This window comes from Morone saxatilis, unplaced genomic scaffold, assembly GCF_004916995.1.
Source record: "Morone saxatilis isolate NCDOM2014 unplaced genomic scaffold, NCSU_SB_2.0 Contig11, whole genome shotgun sequence".
In the NCBI taxonomy this organism is placed as follows: domain Eukaryota; kingdom Metazoa; phylum Chordata; class Actinopteri; family Moronidae; genus Morone; species Morone saxatilis.
In genome coordinates, this window is record NW_023339663.1 from 12,997,969 (window position 1) to 13,012,741 (window position 14,773).

At 41.0% G+C, this 14,773-nt stretch overlaps 1 protein-coding gene across 9 annotated transcripts in view; it reads left to right on the top strand.

The window, feature by feature from the left end:
* The window catches only part of sox6 (SRY-box transcription factor 6), a 132,255-nt gene that overhangs the window by 38,893 nt on the left and 78,589 nt on the right, over window positions 1-14,773 (top strand). For all 9 annotated transcript variants that reach the window (XM_035682452.1, XM_035682450.1, XM_035682447.1 and 6 more), the window contains 2 exons: window positions 5,984-6,224; window positions 9,167-9,377. In XM_035682452.1, coding sequence (XP_035538345.1) covers window positions 5,991-6,224; window positions 9,167-9,377 — 445 coding nt within the window. In that variant the 5' untranslated portion in view covers window positions 5,984-5,990. The remainder of the gene's footprint in view (window positions 1-5,983; window positions 6,225-9,166; window positions 9,378-14,773) is intronic.

Sequence of the window (14,773 nt, forward strand, 5' to 3'; positions counted from 1 at the left end):
CTGCTACTGTTAGAGTCTTCTGGTGTGTGTGTGTGTGTGTGTGTGTGTGTGTGTGTGTCCTCTTCTAGTGGATAATTTCTGTTTAAGAATAATGTCCAGAAAAAAAAGGCCAGTGGTGAATTTTTTTGGACGGCCATCCTTCATTTGTGAAAGCATACGCATGAGTGAACTTGTGTGTGTCCTGGGGAACTGAGAGGCTGTTATGCCATCCAGCTCTGAGCTTGTGTCCTGGGATCAGAAAAAGGGCCAATGGCACAGGGGACTGAAGGAGAGGAAGGAGGAGGTAGAGGAGGAGGGGGCAACGAGGGATTCAGTGTGTGAGTGCTCATCGACCCTTCCTGAGTAGACAGACAGGGACACTTAAGCACTCTCACACCTGCATCTGCCTTTGCCTTGCGTGGGGGGCAAGGACACCAACCATGCTGTCATGGCAGCTGCACAAGTGTTTAAAGTGAGATACAAGGCAGTTCCTCTAGCAGCATATTATTGCAAATAATTTACCCTGCAAAGTAATTATCAATGCTCTGCTCAATATGTAAAGTGTGCACTTCAGGTGGCTTGCTTAATTTGCTCCGGGTGGCTATCATTTGAGTGTGGATTTTAGCTGTGGTAACTGTGGCAGTTTCTAATAGAGAAGGCACCAGGAGAGAGTGTGAAGTGAGGATGAAGTGCCGGCGTAATTGAGTTGACTTTTTGCAAGGGAAGGTCAACAATAATGGAGGAACAATTTAAACAAATTCATTTAGACAACTATCCAGTCACTGTACAGTAGGTTACTTGTTGGAAAATCTGTATTTTCCCAACCATTTACTATATTTTAATATCATTATCTGTAATTACTTTGTCGGCTGAGAATTAAATCAATTTGTGTATCACACACTCAAACCCATTGTAAAAAAAAGAAGAAAAATAGTTATAGTGATCCTTTTTTTTTTTAAATCTGCAGGAATTATACAGCAGACAAACAAATGCACAAAACCTATATGCATGCACACTCAGTGCCAAAGTGTGTGTGTGTGAGTGTGTCGTGTGTGGAAAAAGAGAAGTGTGTGCAGTATACAGCCCGTGTTACGAGTTGATTATGTATCCAGAAACCTGGCTGCTGCACAGCATGGCACAATCACAATGGAGGGTGATAATTTAATTGTGCTAAACGGTGGATTCCGTGTCAATGCTCCTCCAGCTGGGAGCTGTCAGGTAGTAATATCTCATTATGGCAGGTGAAGAACCCAGAGGAACCCTACCACGACACCTGTTAGAACAGGAGGAACCCCTGAAGGGAAACACACAGATGATTTTATTTCTCCCTGACTTTCTCTCTCTCTGTCTGTCTCTCTCACACACACGTGCACACACAAACCATTTAAATAACCCAAACTATTTTCTTTATCTATGTCACTTAAAAAGATTAATATGGATTATTTATATTTCTTTTCTTTAATGGTTATTGCCATTGTTTGAAAATTGACTTAGTTAAACAAATTCACACACCTTAGATTTTATTTTTTTAGTTACTGTTAAGTGCACACTTGGTTTGGTGCACAAGAGCACCTCCAGTACAAGACAGTGACAAAGGGAAAGAAAATGAAAAGAACAGAACAGTCATGGCACCTTTGTTAATTGGCTCGATTAAAAGATCTCATGCAGAGACCTTATGCTAACTGTTCTTTTTTATGCTTGAAGACAGACGGCAAATTGAAACACTTCAATATATATGAATAAACCTATTCTGTTTGACTTAAAAAATGTGTTTCTTATTCTTTTTATACATTAATTGTAAATCTGAACACAAAGTTGAAGCACTTTTTCTGTCTTCCCATCTCAACAGTCTTTTTGTTTTTAATAATTTATTTACTTTTCTCTCCTTTTGTTTGCTTATAACATGTAAGGGAAGGAAGTGTAATATTCTCCCCTGTTGGGACTGATCAGAATTAGAAGGTGTAAGACATCCGTATAGAGAGGGTGGGCTTGCTGGGTGGTTAGGTGGGGGAGATAGTGTGGAGTTACTTTTCACCATTGTCTATAAAAGGTAAACAGTGTGACAGAGCAGATACAGCGGGTGAAAGTCAGTCAGACCCTTTTACGATGAAAGAGGAAATGGGATAGCCGAGGACACATGGCCCAGCAGTCACAAGACCCCTAAGATGAGCAGCGCACAACACTCCTCTAATACTTACCAATTAAGTAGAGGTTGTTTTGCACGATGATGAAACATTATCGCAGGGAACAATTCATGACTCAAAGCATTCCAGGCCATATGAGCCCATGGCTGGGGAACTTAAGTCCTAATCCTTCAAATGTGCGCAATATTGTCAGCTATATATAGACCAGTTCTCTTTTCTAACTGACCCTCCCTCGTCTCTGCCTCGAGTCTTCAAAGTCACTGGGGCTTTGTCTTTGAGAAAGTAGGCAGGAAGACAGCATTTTAAGCACTTATTGATTACTTTGGTTTGTTAGTTGTTCATTGTTGTTGTGTAATCAAGCATGAGGGAGGGCAGCTTGTCAAGGATTTATGAGCTACCACTTCAGTTCACCATATTTTCACTGTTTAGTATGTTAAAGCACATTTTGGGCTGATTTTCCAGAAAATCAGATTAAATTATTAATGTGAGTAAAGTTATTTCAACATCACCGGAATACACTGTAGTTCTACAAACAGGGATATTTTGCTGATTTTATTTCGTGAGCACGGACACCAAGGCTGTAAACAGTGTAATTCTATCAGAAAATATGATCAAATTCTAGATGCATCAGTAGTACCCACATTCAACTGAATTCTGCTCCTTATTTTGCTCCTCATCAAATGTCTTTGTTGTGTCAATGCTGATCTACTGCACACAAACCCCTTTAGATCTCAGTGCTGTGTGTTCTCTGCTCCAAATATGAGAAATAAAATACCGTATGGTTGCCCTCAGATATTTTCAGAGAATTACTGCAGCACTTCCCCTTTTCCCTTTCAATAATATGAGGTAGTATTGTATGGGGCTTGTCGAAGGTGGGGGTGGGGCAGAGGGGGTTCTCTGCACTCTTAAGCTGCCTGAGCACAGCCCTCCCAGCACTGCTAATAAATTATTAACTCCTGCTGACAAATACTGTTATGGAGCCTGCCGCAGATCTGTTGCATTCTTTAACAAGATTGCTGTAGACACATGTTACAGGAGGATGGAGTCTCCATCGCTGCTTTTCTCTCTCTCTATCCCCTTCTCTCGCTCACGCCTCAGCAGTTTGACTGATGGCTGGAGACCAAAGTAAAAGTGCCTGAGAGACTGAATATTTTAGTGGTAAAATAATACCACTTGATTTACTGTGTAATACAAAAGCAGTGCTTTGTTTAACTCTCACACTCCATTGAGGATGAGATGCTTGTTGCGCTGGAGGTTTGAGCTTTTTGGGTACATGAATAAAAAATACGTCAGAAACTACGTGCCGAAAGCACACACATACATACACACACACCCACCCACACACACGCGCCTCCCCTTCCAACCCCCCAACCATACTACTGCTCCCTCTACTTAACATTACATGCATGTTCTGAACTTTGCTTTGACTTTTGATTTTCAATTAACAGTACCCAATTTTGAGATCACTTTCTATTTGATATAATTACAGGAAACAATTTAATGGTTGATTAAAATTGAGGGCTGAGTCCCACTAAAGACACAGCCGACAACACATCCAGGCACAGAGGCTAAAAGACAGAAGGAGAGAAAGACAGACAGGCAGTCAGGCACGGTCTCACACTCCTCCTCTGCTCATCTACCTGACTTACTGAGTCTGTTTGTACAGCTGCTGAGACACATGAGATTAACTAAGGCTACCATTGTTTAGGTCCCCCTTCGATGCCCAGGTTGATCTGTGACTATGTGCCAGAGTGTGTGTTTGTGAGTGAATGAGAGTCAGAGAGTGTGGTAATGCATAGACATTTGGATATATCAGCGCATGTTTCTGAATAATATAATTAAGTTCCCTCCAGACCTCTCAAATCTTCTGGAGTTGGTCTGCTTACTGTTTTGGGGTTTTAAAGAAAACATGGTGACACAGCCTTTAATTTATCTGCGCTACTTATCAAGAATAAATGTCCAGAGGTCTGCTTCAACTACAAACTCTCCTAAATCAAGACTAACCTTTCTGCTATTGAACTGCAACTGCACCCTTTTTTTCTTCACTCAACTTTTGCACTGTAACTTTGTCTTTTGTGGTTGTTTCTTCACTATTTTATTTGATCATTTCATCATGATATTTTGATCCCCCCCCCCCCCAAATTTGTTGTATTTTTCATCTTATTGTCTTAAATGTTGCTTTATGCCTTTTGTAAAGACACTTTTGGAGGAGTAACAACACAAATAATCTTTCCTAGAATAACAATTCAATAGTGTGTGTACATAGACAGTACACCTCATCTGCCTTTCCTTTAGTAGGACTAAGAACTACTAGACCCAAAAACCTTGTTCATAAAAACCTTTCTTAAATGTAAGATATCTTTCCCTATCTCTCGGTGCCTGACTCTCATCAGAAAGTGCAAGGACACCACCGCACCACAGCCTGCCTCAACCTTGAGAGCCCCCGCCCCCCTGCCCCTCTCAAACCCCCCCAGGCAAGCTGAGGGTGGAACTAAAGTGCTGTCACACTGACCCCTGTGGATAGAGTAGGAGAACGGGGCAGATGGCGATCAGTGATCAAATGTACAAAAAGTAACCTGAGCATTTTGTCACATACAAACACAGACCCATACCTTCACACCACCTATTTGTCCTTCTTCTTTCTATCATGCACACACTGACATACACACTCATCCTCTAGAGAAGATTGTGCTCTAAGTAGTCATTCTAGTCGTAATGGTCAATGTCCTGTAGTTGAGAAAAATAAGCAGAACAACAGCATGGGGAAAAGCGGATTAGGAGTTAAATATGCTCCAGCTCCTTCTCTCCACTTCACATCAGTAGGAAGGCCATATTATCCCCTTTTTAATTTAATACCAAATGCATAATTAGATTTGCTGGCACAGAGTTTAATTTCATTCATTGTAGCACACAGCATGAGTGCGGCCTCATTAATTGTGAGAAAAGCGGAATTGGTTGTATAAATTCTGCACCAAAAAGAGTTGGATTGTAAAAGGGAAAAAAATTAAATTAGAATTAACATGAGTTTCCTTTGCACCTGATATGTCAAGTACACTCTTCACTGTAATATTCATGAAAGTATGTGACAGATTTGTGAATTAAGTCTTCCACTGTTATCTTTTTATTTTAAAGCTGCTTATGTAGGATTTCTTGGCCCAAGGGAACATTGTCACAACAAAATGTTCATAATTTCCTAATTTGATGATTGGAAACAAAAGACGATGGTTTGTGCCGGATGGTTTTTGTTTGTATTTTATTGCTACGGAGTGAAATCGACTCATGCAAGAAAAAATTATAAGATGCTTGAAGGACAAAACCAAATCAAATCACATGCAAGATACAGGAGAGAGACTACTCAGGTAGTTTAAAAATAGAAAAAATTTATATATTATCATAGTACAAAAGCAACCTTGTTTTACATGTTTGCCTGTGTACCAGGAGTTAACTTATTTATGAGGTCCTTTTTTTCTGGGTGGTAGTTCCACTGCCTGGCTAACCTACTGCCTGAGTAACAGTCTTGGGGTTTGGGCCAGGACCCAAGCAGGCACTGTTCCAGCCCTAGATCAAGCCATCCATCTGCATTAAACAAAGGATTAGGGACCCCACGGCCTGCTGCAAACTCCACAGCTCAGAGCAGCTACAGGTGACATTCAGGTGGAGCATTCAGTCCACTCAGCATTATCTGCCCAGGAGCACTACTTATAACCCCAGTTACAGTCATGCACAATCACTTGTAACTGCCAGTCATCAATGAAATACTCAAGAAAACAGCGTTGCTTTTCTTGTATTCTTGTATGATCCTTATAAGATATAATTTATTTTTATTCACTCACTTTTCCTCTTCTTTTCTTGCTCCACAGCAGAGTCATGTCTTCCAAGCAAGCCACATCTCCTTTTGCCTCTGTGGTTGATGGGGATGATGCTATGAGTCAGGAGCACTTGTCTTGGGAGAAAGAGGAGAGTGCTGAAGCCCATGGCACACCACAGTTGCCCCTGCACAGTCTCCTCCATGGAAAAGCCCATCCCGATGAAATGCAGCCACTCAGCAGTGTACCACCAGAGAGTGATTGGGACAGCCTGGTGTCAGCCCAACAGCGCATGGTGAGACAAGTCAACATACTACATACATGCAAAAAATGTAATTGCTAGTTGCAGTCATATTACAAGCTACATAATCAGTTGTTGAATTAAATTTCCATATGCCCGAACAGACTGAGATGAAGTAATTCAGAAGATTCAGTGAAGGCCAATCAAAGTAACCTATGATTGTGCACTAGTGTCTCACTGTCCTTTCTTGGGTATTCAAGATCGAGGCACGGCATTCTTCCTGACTCGGTCAAAGAAGCACAATGAATATTGTACCCCTAGCCCCAGCCCCATGATGCGCTAATGCTGTGAAACCTCTGAAATTCTGGGGTCTTCAGATAGGCAGCTCTGCCAAACACTAAACCATCAGCTATTGTTAAATGGAGGACCCCTAACTCTCCCTTGAATAATGTGAATGCCACATAAAATTGCATCATGACCGATGGAAGGGAATGTAGCCTTATCTGCTTCCTATAGCCTGAATTCTTGTTGTTATTAAAGAAACATGCCATGTCCTTAGTGCACGTGCGTTGCTGTGTATAAGCTCATATGCAGCCAGACCCCAAACACTGTACATTCTAAGTGCGGAGCTACTTTGATGTGAGCGGAGCGAAGAAGAGCACAGGCACTTGTGGGCTATAGACATGGGAGGCAGGTGGTTGTCTGTGACAGACGGGTCTGTGGTAAAGAGACCCAGAGGGCCCCTGAAGTAGCTCTGCAGTTGGCCACTGAGACCTTCAACAACTCAGCACTGCAGCACAACACACACACAAACACACACGCGCACACACACCCAAACAGATACATGAATAACCACAGTAGCAGACTGCTCCTCATGATGCTGGGGTGTGCATGCTGACAGTGTAGGTAATTGACAGGCAAAGGTGGTACATTATGGGATTTCTGTAACATGATTTTATCAAGTTTTATGATAAAAACACCTCAACGAAGTTTATAAATACCTACAACCAATACTTAGTAAAAAATTATAAATACAATAATACTACAAAACAATAATTATATAGCACCTCTGTAAAATAGTGTTTAAACAGTGGGAAATGGCAAGAAAATGTTAATGACAAAAAGTCCTAAATGATGCAATATTTTATACCAAAAAATGAAAAAACAAGTAAATCTTAAAAATCTTAAAAAGCATCAGAAGGGACCATATTTGCAATTATATTACATTTTTAATTTTTATTTTGTTTTTGATAGTGTGCACATTGCACTGTAACATCTTACAAGAAAGAACAATAATATCCTCTGCAGGGGCTGTTTTATGTTACAATATGAATCTTTTGAGAAAAGTGATGTGATTGATTGAATAGCATTATAGAAAGTATAGGTTAAAATATAATCTTTTACTGAGGTTAACGAGGCTAACAGCCCACAAAGTAACATCAAGAAAGATTAAAGGGTTATACACGTCTGAAAAGACATTTTTCATTTGATTTGAATTCATCTCAATATGGCTGGATAGATGACGGCTCTTCTAAATGTCAAAGGATGAATGTTTTATTTATATTATATATATATCCTTTAGGCTTCATCTTGTGTAATAAGTGTAAAGAAATGTTTTTGGACTTATTGTGTTTAGAAGTTACTAAGAAATAGAAAAGAGAGGAAAGGTAAAATGGAGGACGATAGAGGAAAGATAGAGAGAAGAAAAGGGAAAGGCATAAGGCGAAAGGAATGAGAGTGTTGCCTTTGCTGATTACCTGACTCCACTGCTGTGCCATGCGTCTGTGTGGGCTGTGCCCTGAACCTGTGCCAGCTGATTAACCCAGCACTGCTCCACTCCCCTCAAGCACTCTCTACTGTCTCTGCCACACTGCATAATCATCCAACACAGGGCTGGGAGGTGCAGAGTCGGCCGGTAGGTCGTGCCACCCTGGCCCTTGGTACCAGATCACCCTACACACCGCTGCAACTCCGCCTGGAGCTCGACATGCAACACAGGGATGAGAATTTGGCACTGTCAACATTCCTGCCCAGTTTACCGCATTCCTGACTTTTCATTTAGGATTGTCAGTGGCTCCAGACACGGTTCTATCATTTAACCCTGCTGTATTGCACCTCTGTTATCACACTGCTGTTTATTAAAGCTCACTTTTCCACGATAGGCGTGCACTATGTGTTGGATATGGATGTGTGTCATGTTTATTCTCTTTACTATGGAGGGCCAAAGTTTAAATCAGAGCTAAGTGTTCCCCCGTTAAAGGCTGCAAACTCCTGGCTGCTTAGCTACCTTCTCAGACTCCACAAACCATAATTAACACCACCTTCTGTCAGACGCAATCCACAGCCATGGTCTGTGTGCTGACTATATACTCCCATGTGCAGAGTACCCCCCCCCCCAAGCTCTCTCCCATTCTTCTCCCCATTTCCTTCATGTCTCTGTTTGTGCACAGGGAGCACTCAGCAAGTCAGCCAGAGACAGGACCCTTAGTTAAATACTAAACCATACACAGGTGGGACTGAAAAACAACAACAGCTTGAGACAGGACACAGATTTACGATGGCTCAAGGCACTCAGCTGAGAATAGGTCTCCACTAGAAAATGAACAAATTACACAGCAGTCACCCTAACACAAATGCACACTCAAAAGCAATTTGAGAAATTACAGTTGGGAGGTTTCTCTGTGTAGTCTCTGCAGATGAAAAGTAAAGCCTGAGCACATTATGGATATGCCCTATGAAAGTGTACCTCATCATTTCATCTCAGTTTTTCACTTGTCATGTCTCATTTACCAGCGCAGCTAGCTCTGTTGAAGATACAGAAGCCAATTGATATGGCCAAATCGCCCCTGAGCTGCAGAAACCTAGCAATCACTGTATTTGCATGAAAAACTGTCAAAAGCTCAATGGAGCCCTGACAGAACACAGTAACACACTCATTACTTAATACAAATCCCATCCCTTGTTACCACCCCTCCCAACTTTTGTTTGTCTTACAGGAATCTGACAGCAATAAAGTATGTTCCCTGTACTCCTTCCGGAACAATTCCACTTCCCCACACAAGCCGGAGGAGGGGGCCCGGGAGCGAAGTGACCTGCTGAGTGGATCAGCATTTGGAACTCCAGAGCGCCGCAAAGGAAGCCTGGCAGACGTAGTGGACACGCTGAAGCAAAAGAAGCTGGAGGAGATGACAAAGACAGAGCAAGACGGTATGACTCCCTGTGTGTGTGTGTGTGTGTGTGTGTTTGTGTGTGTATGTGTGCTTGGGGTGTGGGTGTAGGACTACCTTTTTTCCTCCTAAGTAGGCCTGATCTTCCCCAATTTTCCCTTTTTCGTTTTATATGTTTCTAGCTTCCCGACTATCCGCCTCTTTTCTCTTGTATCTTTCTGTCTCATACACTCATGCGGGCACACACAAGTTGGGAATACTGACGTTACTGTGTTTCCAGTTTGTTCTGAATCTCTTCCAATGTGACAAAGACTGTGTGGCAGTGCACCTCAGCATAAGTGTGGTCTTCGTCTGTGCCAAGGCAAACTCTTTGACTATAAAACTCATAGTGCTGACCTGATGCCAGGAACATTACCTCTTTTTATTTTTCTACACAGAACACTTTTCACTCAGCGCAGGTATTCATCAAAGCATGCTATCCACAAACAATCCAAGCCCTTCACACGGGTTTTACCTGTTGCCTAATTAATTAATCTTATTCAACACACCATGAAGATTTTTTTATTTTCCTAAAACAACATGCAAAAAAAAAAAATCCTTTTCTGTGATAAGACTGTTAGGTCTATGTCATATCTGCACCCCGTTTCACCCGGCTCGGCTCTCCCTCCCACAGCCTGCAGTCTATCAAGAGTATGGCGGAAAAACAAATATTTGAAAGAGCTGCTGAAACACATCCCCCTTCTTAATTAGGGCTGTAGTAATATAACTACATCCAATCAAATGTTAAACCCCCTTGGGAATGCATGTGTCTCATTTAGTGTCTGGGGAGCTCTTAGCTTAAGCACTTCATCAGACGAATAAATTAGACCTCTGTTAGCCTAAAAATAATTTGCCACTTCTTTTTTAAGTGTTCGTTTGGTGATCTTTGTATCAGAGCATCACAGGCCTCTCACCAGATAATCATTTAGCCACATAGAGATATGGGGACTGATTATTTGTGGTGTCGTTTAGATAATGAAAGACAGAACAATCAGTCCTTATTCATCTGAACACCTATAATTTTGAGATCATTTAGAAAGCTGAAAAGTTTGGATTATTGAAATGGATCGAAATGACCAACAGAGGTCAAGATGTATTTGTAAAGGTTAAACACACAGAACACATGGTCCCCCTCAGCACGCCAGCATTTTTCCCACTTTATGCTAATTAGGACTTTTGTCGACACATGATGTTTAATTGTACTTACTGTAATCGATACCTTTTATATTAATTAACTACCAGTGGTTTTGGCAATTTAGCAAAACATTTTATTTAAAAAATCCAAGCCTCTTATGAATATCACAATTAATACTCATAACACTGCAATACAGTAGATACATTTCTCTCTGTGATGAGTTCAAGTTTTCCCTGGGTTTATGGAGGTATCCTTTAAATGCTCTAGTTTTATTCCACACCAGACATGAATATTAGGAATTATATTCTTGCTACTAGTCTTCTTGACATGTTGTGGATCCCAGGATACAAGAGAAGGTTGTCACACAGCACCTTACAGGACATATTTTGGTTAGTAATAACAGTGAAGCAGTTCTGTTACTAGTTCTTTGTTTTTACCCTAAGGTAAGAATATATTTTATATGTGTCTTGTTTTTTGCGGAGTTGATTTTCAGGGCAAGATTGTCAGTGTGAACTGTGGCGACGGCGGGCGTTATGGTAATGAGCCCCAGCTGGTGAAGGCTGGTTGTTGCAGTAATTTAAATGGTCAAGTGCAGCTTGTAATCCAGGGCCGTATGTTAGCGCAGGGAGGAGAGGGTGCTTTAGAGTGCCATACAGCTGTTTTAATCTCCTGTTAATAATAGAGACTTGGTCTGCCTCATGCTCTGTGTATCATCACCACCTAAATAAACTCCCTTGTTGGAGGAAATTAGTTTCTGAGCAGGGAACACAGCAGAAGACAAGAGCCTCACAAAGTTCAGTATGCTGTCTCCAAGCTGCAGGAACTGAGAGATACTCTGTTCTTGAGAGCACTTGAGGAAGCTTCAGCGGTGATGATCAGTGATTACTGTAAAATGGAGGGAGAGGAACTGCCAAAGGAAAACCTTGTGAAAACCTTTGAGAAATCATAATCCTATGTCTTTGTTTGTGGAGAGAGAGATCGTTGGAATTTGAAAAGGACAGGATTAACCGATTAAAGAACATACAAGATGGTCGGAGAAGCCATTTGTTGTCTTAATGGTGTTGCTAATATGGCATAAGCAACAGATGAGCTAAATATATCGCTTATCCAAGCATGACAACTGCTTGTGTCTAATTCTGCTGGTTTGGTGTCTGCCTGGTTGGGATCACCGAGGTCCTGAGAGACTATTCACCATCTGCTACCATTCTTCTCTGGGCTTCCTCGTCTGGTCAACATAGTTCATTGTCCTGATGGACTGAGGATAAACGCAGTGACCTCAAGTGTAGAGGGAAAACAAATGGTCTGTGGTACAATTTTTACACAGTACATTGCTCATATATATGGAACGTGAAATCCCACTTTAGTGATGTTAACATTGGTGGAGGCTTTGGGTTGGAAAGCTTCCCAGACATTGGTATCCAAATATTGTTGACCATCTGTCTCTATTAGTCATTTATTAACTTTTTAATTTATGATTTTTTTAACCTGTGAGTACCAAAGATGAAATTCCAATCACCTCCATTATATTATAGTGGTGGTACAATAATCAAAGCCTGATGTTTCTCTTTTTCAGTATTAAAAAATAAAATAAATAATAATAATAATAATGGTTAGGCCTCAATGTGGAAAAAAAGGTCATTTTGCCTGACCTTTAGTATGAATAAGCAGGTTAGACAAAACCTTAGCGAATAAATTAAAAATAGTAATATGTTGGCTTGTTTCACTTACACCATATGTCTCCATTCAAAAAGCCAATTATTGGCTAGTTTCCTTCATTGACCATGATGTCTTATAAATATCATAACAATGGAGGTGATATTATAGGTATCACTCCTCCATTCTTCCATCTCTATATATTTGTACCCTTTCACCCTCTCCATCTTTCCACCCTTCCTCTCCATTTCTGGTCCTTAAAGTGCTTTAAGTGCTTGTGACTGTGCTAATGAATGAAAATGTCCTCCCAGCAGCAAGCACCACATTTAGCTGAATAGTCACCTTTGCTGTAAAAGCTCTATTAGGCCCAGTTGCCAGCAGGGCTAACGATTGTGCCCCATGTTTATTTACTAGGTATTGTAAATGCATTATTTATGGATAGGTCTCCAGACAGCACTTGTCAAGAGTTAAAAATGTCAGTATAAAGTATTAGGGGAAAAAGAAAAATACCCACCATTATAAAAATCCAAGGTGACCTTGATTTGATTCACATGCAATTAGAACAGTTTTATATAATGCACTAAAGTATGAATCAATACTGTGCAAGTCAACACAGAAATACTTGTGTTCAGTCTTTATGATCGTCCCCAAGACAAGGACGGGTAATTGGGTTTAAGCTTCCTGTCTTAGCTTTTAGGGATTTTCCTGGACTGAATCTGTGTGTTGAGTCCTTGCCAGTAAAACCAGCACTGAATGGTATGCATTTATGTATCTTTTGTCATCTTTGTGTTATTGAGTGGTTTGTTGAAACAGACAAGGAGTAAAGAAACTGTCTAAGTCAGAGGCATATAGATGACAAACAAAAAAATAAAAATAGAGTACTAGATAGCATATGTTTAGTAATATGGTAATACGCAATATGTTTAGTAATTTTAAAATTGTTTCAGTCGAGCCATGTTCTGTAAAAATGATAGTTAAGTCAACCTTTTTCAACCATTTCACTACTGTTGACTACAATAGCTATGGTATACAGAATCACAGTATGGCTCCCTGGATGCAGTTGAGAAAACAGTGCTGCGTGTGATCCAGGGCCATCATGCTAGTGAACAGGTGTGGTGTAAGGACATTTGACACAGCTGTTAAACTGACAGTGGACACTTTTAACATATAATCTACAGCTATAATCTATAAATATCAATAACTATTTTTCTCATTTGATAGAAACAGGCAGGCAGACACACAGACAGTAAAGTAAATTAAGAAAGTAGAGAAAATAACACAGAAAGAGTCTTTCAGACCAGTCAGAGTGGATACAGTAGGTGCTCAAGCAGAATACTCAACACCTGGAGCCCTTTGACAGAGTCATGGCTAATTAGCTTAGCAAAAGGGAGCCATACCACCATTCAGCCAAACTGTGACCCCTTTTTAATCTCAGGTAGAAGGATATTTAATGGCTACTGAGAAAAGATTCCCCTATTACAGCAGCAGGTAACCAAGCCATTGCTTGTGACAAAAAAACAGCACAACATGGTGTGCCATTGTGAACTAACTGTGTTAGGGCATGGGGTTACATGTGTGTACTGTATGTGTTCCCGTGTTATCACTTAGACCTTTCTTCCTCTCCCTCTGCTTTTATCACCTCTCCTCTATTTATAAGTGTAATCCCCCTGGCGAGGTTGTGTATTATCACTGTATAATGACTGTGCAGTAGGTTGAGTGTGGGGGAGTGATGAGCATTGTGTGTGTAGCCTCGGGTCATTATCCTCTATTACAACAGGCCATGTAATGAGATTCAGGGATGGGTGAAAGCTTTGGAAAAGAATAGGATCAGCTCTAAGCCTGTGGTCTGATTAGCACTGATGAACTCTTGACTCTGTTGTAACACTGTCCCCAGTCAGTGTCACAGCCCTTGCTGACTCCAAAACGGAGGCTCACTGGAGCTGCAGGTGCTTAACAGCAGCAGCAAATTTGTCTTTTGGAAATGTATTTAGTTCAAATATAGCATTAAAAAAGATTTTAAAAAGGTTTTCTAAAGCTATATTACTACAGGTATATTATCTATAATTAAGTCTGTATTATACATTACTTCCCTCCCCCCAAACAGACTGATGCACTTTCTCCCCTCCTCTTTTAGTTCCATCCCTTCTCCCCTCTCCTCTCATCCCAGCTGCCATGTCATCTGGTTCTGCTTTATCCCACCTAATTAATAGGAATCTTTGTTATAATGATCTGAGCATGAGCCTCTGACTCTATGCATATGCAATGAGGGCTGGAAATCCAGTTGCCTTGGTTGCCGATTTTGAGGCATTCTTCACACATAGCTCTACGCTGCCTCTGAGTGCAGCATCCTAGAGGAGTGAGGCCGGGACCCTCCTGGCAGGACACACACAGGCCAAACATCAGTCAAGCACCAGAATCTCTGCTGTGCGCCATGTTCCCACCTCCTTTAATAATCTGTTCTTTATTCTGTCAACATGATTTCAGCAGGCTACTTATCTTGATGCAAGTAATCTATTTGATCAAATAGCCAATATAGTTTTGTGTGTGTGCGTGCATGCTTGCATATACTGTATGTGTCAGTGGGAGCCTTCCTGTGTGTGTGTGTGTGT